Source organism: Diabrotica virgifera, chromosome 3, assembly GCF_917563875.1.
Source record: "Diabrotica virgifera virgifera chromosome 3, PGI_DIABVI_V3a".
In the NCBI taxonomy this organism is placed as follows: domain Eukaryota; kingdom Metazoa; phylum Arthropoda; class Insecta; order Coleoptera; family Chrysomelidae; genus Diabrotica; species Diabrotica virgifera.
In genome coordinates this window covers 131,664,022-131,676,623 of record NC_065445.1, presented here as the reverse complement: position 1 = coordinate 131,676,623, position 12,602 = coordinate 131,664,022, and the positions used below count along the sequence as shown (strand labels likewise).

The 12,602-nt window shown below is 34.5% G+C and overlaps 2 protein-coding genes across 2 annotated transcripts in view; one reads left to right on the top strand and one right to left on the bottom strand.

Annotated features, from left to right (window-relative positions):
- Positions 1 to 12,602, top strand: part of LOC126881317 (uncharacterized) — a 261,916-nt gene that overhangs the window by 154,583 nt on the left and 94,731 nt on the right. The gene's annotated exons all lie outside the window — the stretch shown is intronic.
- LOC114337754 (glutamyl aminopeptidase) overlaps positions 1 to 12,602 on the bottom strand; it is a 92,803-nt gene that overhangs the window by 46,454 nt on the left and 33,747 nt on the right. Inside the window, exon 4 of the mRNA XM_050645532.1 lies at positions 4,440 to 4,698. Within this exon, the coding sequence (XP_050501489.1) occupies positions 4,440 to 4,698 (259 nt within the window). The remainder of the gene's footprint in view (positions 1 to 4,439; positions 4,699 to 12,602) is intronic.

The following is a 12,602-nucleotide window of genomic DNA, read 5'->3' as shown; positions in this document are numbered from 1 at the left end:
CAAGACGCTGGTCGATGTCTTGTCTGCCGCCCTCGAATACGAATCAGCTACCCAGGCCTCTGGCGGGTCTCACCAGCAGAAAAACTAGAACGGGTCGGCCTTAGGGGGGCAGCTTCGACCCGCAACTATTCCAAAGACCCTCTCATACTAATAGCTTCTTTGAAATGTCGTGAAGATAGTGTATATGTAGATGGGGAAATAAATGGTAAAAAGTATACATTTTTGGTGGATACCGGAGCAACCAGGACCATTATACGACCGTCAGTTATAAACAGTCGTAAGAAGCTCTTACCAACGAGGTTGCGACTACGGACTGCCACAGGTGAAAATGCCAACATCCACAGAGAAATTCAGATACAATTAGGGATTGGAGCAGAAAAGTTCGTCCATACTGTCATAGTTGCAGACATCGAAGAAGATGTTATATTAGAAATGGACGTAATGAATTTGCATGGATTTCAATTGGATTTTAAGAATAGGGTAATCAAAGTTGGCAACGAGGAGGTATTTCTTCATCCACATGATGACAGCACTGTGCTAACAGCCATTAAAGAAGATACAGTTGTGCCTGCGAGGAGTGAAACGATCATCGCAGCGCGGCTACAGGGAATTGTAGAAGAAGGAACACCTGTTATGATGGAACCATGGAACGACGACGAGGAGGTTGGCCGAGGAATCATAATTGGAAAGGAATTGGTTACTTCTGCTAAAGAAATTCCCGTGAGATTGATTAATGTCAATGACTACCCGGTGACCATCAATAAGGAGACAAAAGTAGAAACGTGTACCCGTGACGTCCATAATCCGTCAGACGACAACATCAGATAATTCCAACGACAAGTTCGACCAGATGGTTGCAGTTGCAGGCCAGTCTCTAAACCAAGTGGAAAAAAGGAAATTAAGGGAATTTCTTCGGCAATATCGTGACATATTCGCACCGAAAGGAGGAAAGACAGGAAGAACGACAGTTGTCAAACATAAAATTGACACTGGTACCGCTGTGATAGAACCTTTTACGAGTCCATGGGTCTCTCCGGTGGTCCTGGTCAAGAAGAAGGATGGAACTACGAGGTTCTGTGTGGACTACCGTTTGTTGAATAATGTTACCAAGAAAGATAGTTATCCCCTGCCTTGGATCGACGACACGTTGGACACATTGGGAATTCAACGTTATGCCGTTTGGACTCTGTAATGCTCCTGCGACATTTGAGAGGCTTATGGAAAATGTGTTGAGAGGGTTATCTTGGAAAACGTGCCTGGTTACTCGACATAATCGTTTTAGGGGCGACGTTTGAAGACCACCTGAAGAATTTAGAAGACGTTTTTAATCGACTTAAAGCTGCCCAGTTAATGTTAAATCCCAAGAAATGCCAGCTATTTGAAAATAAAGTCAATTATTTAGTTTATATAGTCAGCAAAGAAGGAGTGGCCGTGGATAAAGGAAAAATCAATTCCATTAAGGAATGGCCTGAACCAACTGATAAACATCAAGTGAGAAGTTTTCTGGAACTATGTACTTACTACCGGAGATTCATTAAGAAGTTTGCAGATATCGCTAAGCCATTAACGCGACTTACAGAGGAAGCAAGGGATTATTGCTGGGATGGAGACTGTCAAACGGCCTTTGAAACTTTGAAGAGGCATTTAATTACAGCGCCAATATTAGGGTATCCACTGCCAGAAGGAGTGTTAATCTTAGATACGGATGCAAGTAATGTGGGAATTAGAGGAGTGCTGTCTCAGACTCAAGGACAGGAACGAGTTCTGGGATATTTTAGTAAAGTGCTTTCAAAACCTGAACGAAATTATTGCGTCACGAGAAGAGAACTTCTAGCAGTAGTTAAATCGGTAGAACACTTCTATCAATACCTCTATGGAAGGAAGTTTCTAATCCCAACCGACCATGCCGCCCTTAAATGGTTAATGCAGTTTAAGAATCCAGAGGGTCAGATAGCCAGATGGATTGAACGACTTCGAGAATAAGATTTCAAGATCGAGCATCGAGCCGGAGTTAGCCACAGGAACACTGATTCTCTATCTAGAAGGCCGTGCCCAGCAGAGTGTTCCCATTGCAACAAAACAGAGTCAAAGGAAGCAGCAGTACTAAGAACAACACTGGTCAACGACGAGTGGACGCCTACTAAGATCAGGGAAGAACAAGAAAAAGATCCAGTTTTACAGAAGATTCGAAAATGGAAAGAAGAAAATCGTCGACCATCTTGGCAAGAAATATCAAGCCTAAGCTCAGTAGTTAAGACGTATTGGGCCCAGTGGGACTCGTTTATCTTGGAAGACAGCTTGCTTAAACGAGTGATGGAAAATGATGATGGTTCAGCGTGGAGAACACAGTTGGTGATTCCAAAGAGCAGAGTAGCCGAAGTACTTCGTCAGTTACACGACAGTCCATCAGGAGGGCATTTTGGTGTAAAGAAAACCCTTCAGAGAATTTGGGAACGATTTTATTGGATGAATAGTTCCGACGACGTGAAGGACTGGTGTAAGAAATGTACTACCTGTGCTACAAGTAACGGACCCTACCGGAAAAGAAATGCTCCTATTAGACAGTACAATGTTGGAAGTCCGTTTGAAAGAATAGCTTTGGATATTGCCGGGCCATTTCCAGAAAGTGACAATGGATGCAAATACATGTTGGTGGTAATGGATTACTTCACGAAATGGGTTGAGATCTACGCAATTCCAGACCAGAAGGCCGCCACATAATTACAACATGATTCCCAGAGGATTAGCTAATTGTCCATATTTTCCACGATTTAAAAAAACTTTTCATGGCGATAGCTATCTGTCATGTACCTACTGAGGCTGAAAAATATTCGCGTCCTTTGTGTTCACAGCACAACTTTTGAGAACTATTCGGCAGCAAATATTTCTTAAGGCCGCGTCTCACCATCAAATAATTTGATCAAACAGTTTGAGCAAACTTGACGTACTTGAAGAAGTACGTCAAAGTGACGTCACAATTGCAGTTTTTTTGAAATTCTAAAAATCTGTGCTCTCATTATCAGTCTAGTTTGATCAAATTTTTTGTATTGAGTTGTCTAACTTGTTTGTACTTTATTTAAAATTAAAAATTTTCATTATTATCCACAATGAACACTCAGGATGTGACGTCACTAACTGTCACTTTCAGTTTGCTCAAACCAGTTTGATCAAATTATTTGATGGTGGGACGCGGTCTTTATGGATTTTTTGTCCGAAATTTTTTGTGGGGATATTTTGTCCAAAAAAATGTGTGGGGATTATTTGACCGGAAGTTTTTGTGGGAATTTTTGTACCAGGAATTATTTGTCTGGGGATTATTTGTGGGGATTATTTGTGGGGATTATTTGTGGGGATTTTTTGTGGGGATTTTTTTCTGGGGATTTTTTTCCAAGAATAATTTATGGGGATTTTTTGTCCAGGATTATTTGGCCGGGGATTATTTGTCCGAACAACCTAGAATCAGCGCTCTCTTAAACAAAATTATCGTGAGACGACACTGCTGATAAATATATTTCATTCGAAATGTACTGTTAATAGTATATTATTCAACGAGCATGTAATGATGGCTATTACTCACTATGATGAAGTTTGCGACACGAGCCGTAGGCAAGTGTCGTAATTCATCAGAGTGAGTAATAACTATTACATGCAAGTAGAATACTATACTTTTTCTACGACCTTTTTATTTGGGTTAGTAGAAAATATAATTATCAACTACTAACATTATTCAAAATCGAAAGATTTTATTTTTTATAAGAAAACATATTTTATATAACTATGGCAACACTGTTAGAATTGCCCTCTTTGAGCTTACGAAACAATGAAACAAACAGACAGTTGACATTAGTGTCATGGAATGGAGGTGGCTTTTAAAAATAAGACATATTTTAAGGCAATTACACGAAAAGGAACGTGTGCTCTCAATAAAAATTTATTGTACAATCAACAGTAAGTAAAACAGAATTCATTGATTTAAATTTCATATCCGTAAGCCCTTTACGGAATTAATAGCGATTGTTTATATTTACCTTTGAATAACGTCAATCTTAAAATGTCAAATGTTGAAATTTAAATGTAAAAAATATACTAACCCATTGTTACAGTTAAAACCTTTAAACATTTTTCGAATTTAATTGTTGATATAAATTACAATGACTATTTCATTAAATAAACAAGTTTAAGTAATTTTATTTGCTAATAGGTATATTAAAAGTGCCATGCACCACATGAATCTAAATTCAACCCGTGAGTAATGACGCGTGAGTAACTTCAGCCCGTGAATAATGAACGATTATTCACGGTTAAAGTAATGGGTGTTATTACCTATTCAAAAATAGCGAATAATAAGCATATTATGAAACGGTCGTAGAAAAAACGATTAATATTTATTTTATTCATTATAATGTATTTAATAGATTGTTAAAATATTGGATACTGACCTAATTTGGGTAGTGGGTAGCTAATGTCCGTATAATCCGAATAAAAAGACAATGCAGTTTTGACACATTGCATAGCAAACTCGTTATTTTCTTTACTTGCGTTGACCGTGAATATTCTTATTGGAATCTGTCTTCCTTGGTATTCGAAATTTTCACTGTAGTAAGGAAAATTAGTAAAAGCAAAAGATACCAGGTATGTTGACATCGGAACCGAGGCTGCAAATTCATGAACAATTCCATACGAGGTGCGGAATTTGGTCTAGAATCAATTTGAAATCTATTAGTTTGGTAAAGTTTATTATGGAGTGTTTTATAGTTTATTGGTATAGGTACATTATCTTCTATCAAGAGCTTATAGTTCGTAGTATAAATTATTTATAGTTGAAAGACTGATAAGTTTGTACACACTTGAATGAATAAGGGAAAATGAAAATGTAGTATGTCAAAGTGTGTAAATAATTTATTTCCTTAGCTGAGCGCTTTCGACATAAATGTCATCATCGGAGCTAATGGTCAAATACTAAAAAAGTACCGCTACATAGAGGTGTAAACAAGTGCATCTTAGGAATGTAAATTTGATTTTTAAATTGTGAATGCTAACTTAGTCCTCCGTACAACAGAAAACAGCAAAAAACAGAAAGAACCGGCCACATACACGTTGCACAAAAACATATAAACTTTTTTCATGGTACGGATGTCGATATCACCCGTCCATCCTTGGCCTAGTAACAACCTTAGTCAGTCAGCTGTTGTTACTAGGCCAAGGATGGACGGGTGATATCGACACCCGTACCATGAAAAAAGTTTATATGTTTTTGTGCAACGTGTATGTGGCCGTTTCTTTCTGTTTTTTGCTGTTTTCTGTTGTACGGAGGTATGGTATTATAATATCACCCTGTACAAAAGATGTTTAAAACTCATTCAAAGTCATTAATCCATGTAGTATCTGTTCTTGGATTCAATAACCGCAAGTAACATTGAATTGTCATGTTTTGTTATTATTTAAATGTGTATATAAACATTAACTCGGTCGAGAAAGATTATTATGATTATCGATGTAGTTGGAAGGTATTCACGTATAGGATAGGTCAAGTTAATATTGTAAACAACTTATGTAGTGAATCATCGACTTCGAATTAAATATAATGTTATCGGAAAACCTGAGTTTTAATTAATTGGGACCAGAAGGCATAACATCACACTATTTAATACATGGCTGATCCTGCAGACTAGAGGAGGTCTTCTGAAAGGAGCAGAGATGGCGGCACCAGCTTGGAAATGGAGACGGCGAAAATGGACCAGGAACCGAGGATCCAATACTGCCCGTATTGTGAGACGGTCAACCCAGTGAGCGACAGTGCAAAGACAAAGTGATAAAATGTAAGTAAGAATGTCTATCTTTATTAAAAATGCTTCCCTCGTTTTTATATTGTTATTGAACATTGAATTTTGAATAATTTATGAAGTATCGATTTTTTTTAAGAATATCTATGAATTTTGAAACATGAAGTGATTTTTGAATTGAATATTTTTTATCAAAGTTTATTATATATGCTATTCTTGAATTTTTATTGAATTTTGAATCTTTATTGAATTTATTTGAAAAATCTCTATCCGATTTCGATTTTTAGTACGGTTATTTTTGAATATTTTATGGAATATCGAATTTTTTCCAAAAATTTCTATCGAAGTTTGAGATATAAACTTATTTTGAATATTTTTATCTAACTTTTGCATATGCTATTTTTTTTTATTGACGAATATGTATACTATTATTGAATTTTTATTAGCCAGTTGTTTTTATTATTGATATTTATTGATTCTATAGATACATTTTAATCGATTTTGTGTTAAATTTTGTATGATATGAACCTGAATTAATATTTTTTGAGTGATAAATGATATTTTTTTAATAATGATTAGTGATGATATACGATTAACATTGCTATAAGCAAGATATACATTTTTAACGAACCGACCTGATGCGTCGAGACAAGGAATTTGGAGAAGAACTATATAGATAGGAAGAAGAACTAACAATATTATAAGCTAAATATTATGAGGCAACTAGAGACAATAAGAAACCCACTGCTCTTGTCAAATTAGGAAGGTACTAAGTGATTTATAGAAGCTTGAAAGCTTATTAGAGACCCACTCTGTGTTTTGAAGGGTACCTATTTTATTCATGATTATTCGTGAATAAACAACGGCCTCAAAGCAAGGGATTGAGGTTGTGATATTTTTAGAACAATTTGAACCGCATAAAATACCTATTTCGTGTTTTGAGTTAACTATACCACCTCCATGGTGCGTACAGATCAGGGCGAAAATTCGGGTTAATACTGGCGGAGAACTAAGACATCCGAGTGAAACCTCTTTTATTAAGGTAAAACGAAAGTATCGGAGCTAGTATATGAAGTGATGATTATGATGTTATATGAAATGATATATGATTGTTATATGAAATATGTATATGAAGATGAATTATATACACTGTAGAAGTGCTATTATATGAAGAAAAATTAATTATATGAGTTGTAGTACCAGACAAGAAGAAAAGAAAGAAAAAAGAGAATTTTTAGTAAAATATGTGGAAAAAATGAAAGAAGACACATAAAAATTGCAAGAAAAGAAGCAAGATTAAGAAGATACTAAGCAAATAAGTAGCTAATCATTGAAATATGTCTAAGAATTAAAGCTGTAAATTTTTTTTCTCTAAAGTAACGTAAATTATAAATAACTTATTTTTTGTATATAATGAATTCAGGTTAAATTTTCGCGGAAAATGGAAGTGTTTGAATTAAGGATAGACAATATCTTACAATAGTGTTAGTAGATAGTAAGCAAAGGGACACAAAAAGTGAAGTTTTTAGATAGATTAAATCTTTATTATAGGTACAAGAGAGTTATTAGAAGTTTTTAGAGACACATTAGAAGTTTTTAGAGAGATTACATTTTTATTATAGGTACATTATTTTAAAGTTAGTAAGACATATATAAATAAATCAAAAGAAGACTGAAATAGGAATTGTTAATAGAGTAAAGGATACATTTTTTTTACTTATTCGAGTAATATTAGCTTAGCTTAGGACTTTTAGTTAGATACGAGATTTTTAGTTAGGTAGATTAGATTATTCCCCTGCTTATAGGAGATGCATATAGGCACTAAAAGACTATATTAAAAATCCCGATATGTTTAGTCACTGTTTTTATGTGGACACTGTTTTGTGAATGGAGAAAAGACTAAAAAGCAAGACGGAACAGAAAGTGAATTAGTGATAATAATAAACAATTTTTAGGATTAAAAAAAACTCTGAAACGTACCATGTTACAGTTAGTTAGGATAGTTAGGAAATTTAATTTTTGAAAATAGTATTAGGTAACCATAAAAATTTTTGTAAAAGGGAAAGAGGAGCATCACATTTTAAAAATATGTAATTTTAACAAAACGGGGAGGTATGGTATTATAATATCACCCTGTACAAAAGATGTTTAAAACTCATTCAAAGTCATTAATCCATGTAGTATCTGTTCTTGGATTCAATAACCGCAAGTAACATTGAATTGTCATGTTTTGTTATTATTTAAATGTGTATATAAACATTAACTCGGTCGAGAAAGATTATTATGATTATCGATGTAGTTGGAAGGTATTCACGTATAGGATAGGTCAAGTTAATATTGTAAACAACTTATGTAGTGAATCATCGACTTCGAATTAAATATAATGTTATCGGAAAACCTGAGTTTTAATTAATTGGGACCAGAAGGCATAACATCACACTATTTAATACAGAGGACTAAGTTAGCATTCACAATTTAAAAATCAAATTTACATTCCTAAGATGCACTTGTTTACACCTCTATGTAGCGGTACTTTTTTAGTATTTGACCATTAGCTCCGATGATGACATTTATGTCGAAAGCGCTTAGCTAAGGAAATAAATTATTTACACACTTTGACATACTACATTTTCATTTTCCCTTATAAATTATTTACCCCAAGCAAACCAGCAGTTGAAGACGGCTGCTCCACATCTGACTTAGGGTACGGACATACCGAAGATAAATGGATGCGCGCGGCGGAGGTCGCGGGCGCGGTCTTAGTTTACACCGATGACAGGCAGAATATACCGAATATACCTTCCTTTCAGTGTTCTTTACGGTTTCTGAGGTCATTGACACGTGTTCCGGGAAAGTTAGCTTTTTTACATTATAAAATTATGTATATGATCAACATTAGTGACGAAAATGTTTGCATGTCTTCGAGTGAAAAGTGATGGATTATTTATAATTCTTCAAATCGCCAGTTTTCGGATCACCTATAAATCAAAAAAGGTAGTACATATCTAGGAGAATACCATCACCTATTTAAAGAGCTTAAGAACCACCACCCAGACGCGAATGTCACGTGGCTTGAAAACCATCAATAAACTTGTAAATTACGACGCGATCAACACCTCGATCGCTATGAAAAACAAACTATTTTGTTCTGGCATCGACATCGCTGTAAACCGAGATGATAGGTTGCGAGGGTGAAGGAGTGAAACATCCTTGATATGTGCGATCTCATAAGAAAATTAATGTTTGTTTTGACATTGATGTAGCGATCGCGACCTCCACCGCGCACATCTATGTATGGTCGGGATGTTCGTACCCTTAGATAAATAAAGACTAAATTAATTTGCAATTGGATAATTAATAAAGGGTTATATTTTATATGCTTTTGACCTTATTTAGTTGGTTTGCAGACATGGATTTAGGGATTTAGGAATAATCGTAGGGCGGATAAAATATACCGAACAGAGGGAAGAAAATAAGACAACGGTAATATAAAAAGATGGAAGAGAATGTTCAAAATAATTATATAAGAGAAGCGTATAAAAAGGTAAAGAATTTAAGCAGGGGCGTAACAGAGGCCCCCGCAGCATGAAGCTTGCGGGGGGGCTCCAATATGTCAGGGGCCCCAGCTTGTCGTCTAATATATGTAAAAATGTGTTATTGTTATTTTACGCATACATTCGCAGTATTGAAAATGAAGTTGCCCATCAGATAGATACAATGTATGGTATGTAGGTATGTATTGTATGTATTAATAAAACTGTAGACATATTCGCTGATAGTAGTGTAGAGTGTAGAGTGTAGATTAAGAAAGTTATTCATCCCATAGAATAATACTATGTAATAATGTAGTCGTTTATTTATTTTCTTTCTATTATATTCTATACCAGAGGTTCTCAATCTGTGGTACATGTACCACTGGTGGTACATATCATTATTGGCGGTGGTACACAAATCAAAGAAAAATTAAAATAGTAGTACTTAGTAAGTATTGATAATACAATTTAAAAATATAGGTGGTACCAAAAATAATAAAAATAACTGTAGGTGGTACATCACTCAAAAAGGTTGAGAACCGCTGTTCTATACCAATAATGATGAAAAATGTAAGTTGTCATAAACAGTGCATGAATGCACTAATAGTCCAGTAAATGACCGTTTTGGAGTGTAATTATCAGCGTCACGACGTATTTGCTTGGCAATTTGGATTTAGATTCTATTTATCCTCCACTACAAAGTTGGACTTGTGCCGTTGGTTGCTTTTACTTGGAGGGTGAATGTCACCCCTTCTCGAGGGTAAAAAACATACGTTTAAAATAAGTTCGTAAGTGGACAAATTGACTAATTATAAGCAACTTTTGTTCTATAAAGCTTCTTTATCTAAGTCAATACTTTTCAAGTTACTTGCGAGTGAAAATGTTTACTTCTCAACAAAAAACCACGTATTCGGGCAGTTTTTCGCAATTAATTAAAAAAATAAGTATTTTATCGAATTAAATATTATCGAAAAATATCTTTAGCAAAAATGTAGCTTATAAAAAACAAATAAAAAATGGTGTATCTATTCATAAATTCTATCGACACTGTAAAAGCAAAATTGTAGCTCATGAAAAATTAGGTCCCGGTGAATTCGTAACTATTTTAATCCCCCATCCTAATTACAGGCCAATTGGAAACTCTGGCCCTCAGGTAATTTTTCGATAACCAATCAACTACCGGTGAATTCGTATCTAAATAAAGATCTTTTAGACTTGAAATAAACATATATGGAAAATTTCGTTGCTTATAAATTATCAGATGGATTTAAATTAATAATTTATCATTGCTTAACATCTAAATATTGAATTTACAATTACTTGATAAAAACCAAGCTCGTGTAGAGCTATACTTGATGGAAATAATATTTATAACACGTGTTAATGAAAGGCTATAATATTGTTTCAATTATTTTATTAAGACATTTTAATTTTTGCTATTTTTTATAGGTATATATAATACAAATATAATGTTTTTAAGCAAACCAAGAAACATTCGGTTTAGATTTAAGGAATTAGCTTTAATCAATGGTTTCGAATTCACCTGAAGAAAGTTTCGAGTTAGCAGGTCAGGTAATAGAATAGTTACGAATTGGCCGGTGTACATTTTGATTTGAAAATTTTTGTCATTAAAAGTTACGAGTTGGCGCGTGTCCGAAAAATTGTTCTTATTCGTTCAGTTTCAAATCGAATATTTCAATGTGAAATAACCAACAAACGAAAAACTTTTCGGAGAAAACGCACTAACTTTTTTTAATGTTTAAAAAAGGGCTTTATTTTTTTATAGCATTTTATAGAAAGCTTCTAGCATCAAAACTAAAGCGAGTTACGCTCAAAATAAAGTTAGGCCTTTTTTTAGCTAAAATCCGTGAAAATCTCACCCCGAGTTGGATCAGTTCGAGGTTCTATAGATCCAGAGAGCCCCCCTCGAGAATTTAAAATAACAAAAATTTAAATATTTGCAGTTCAAATGTTTTTAGTTTCAAACACATATCCCTCTTGCTACGAGAAAAAGGGTTTTAGCTTTGTGCTGAACGGAAGTAAATGTTGTGCTGAACGAGGTAAAGTGTGAGGTAACCTAAGCTATGCATGTATCATAAAAAAAATTCATTCACCGAAAATAGGTCTTGGATCCGCCCTTGAGTGTTACTTACACGAAAAATCTCAAAGAGTAAAGAATTGTAGGTTTTGCTTTTATAAATATTTTGGTTATATTTTGTTTTTCTGTAAGACAAAAATTGGTTAAGATATGGCTGTTCAGAATTAGCATACACTTGGTATTAGTGACTCGTTAGAGCCCTTTCAAATAAAAGCCATTCAAAAATAAGCACTTTGAACCGGTGAAACTTACAGATCATATAAAAAAAAAGGTAAGTAATTTGTAAAGCGGTAATTATTAGTTTCATTTAGGGTGCTAAAAACATTTTAATGAGTTTTCCCTGAAAAGTGCTTCATTTTTTGGTTATTTTACGTTGAAATATTCGATTTGGAATTTGACGAATAACAACAATTTTTCATGAGCTACACATTTGTATTTACTGGGTCGATAGACTTCATTTTTGTATAAACTACATTTTTGCTACTTATTTACGAATACTTACTTTTTGAGTTATTTGCGAAAAACTGCCTGAAAACGTGGTTTTTTTTGGTTGAACAATGCTGAACATTTTCACTCGTAAATAACTTGAACAGTATTGACTGAACCACTTCGGTGGTGACATTGAAAATTACACGGTATGGCCGTATTTCACGTTAATTTACTGGGCTATAACACATATAAGTTTTTGTCACATATGTCAGGGGGGCTCATTTCCAATTCTGCGGGGGGGCCCGACGGATTTTGTTACGCCATTGAATTTAAGAGAAGAATATAAACCCGGTACCCTGATCACATCTACCTATTTTTTCAATCTCCTTTAGGGACGCAAGAAAATGAACAGCGTATTTAGGTGCCGTACAATGAGGGAAATAAAAGGCTCCAGGTATTAACAACTCTGAACTATATAAGCTATATAAATTAGGTGATGACCACCCAGCAGGACTAATGAATGCGCTCATAAACAAGATCTGGAATGATGAAAAGATCCCTAGCGACTGAAACCCGGGATTATATAACCAATCTACAAAAAATGGGATAAACGATAAACTGAAATGCGCAATTATGCATACTGAATCAAATTATAAACAAATATGAGATTTAGTCCAGAGAAATAAGATTTTTCCCTTGACACATCCCCCTCCAGGCCGAAACCAAATTTTTTTAGTAGTATGGACATCTATAATAATA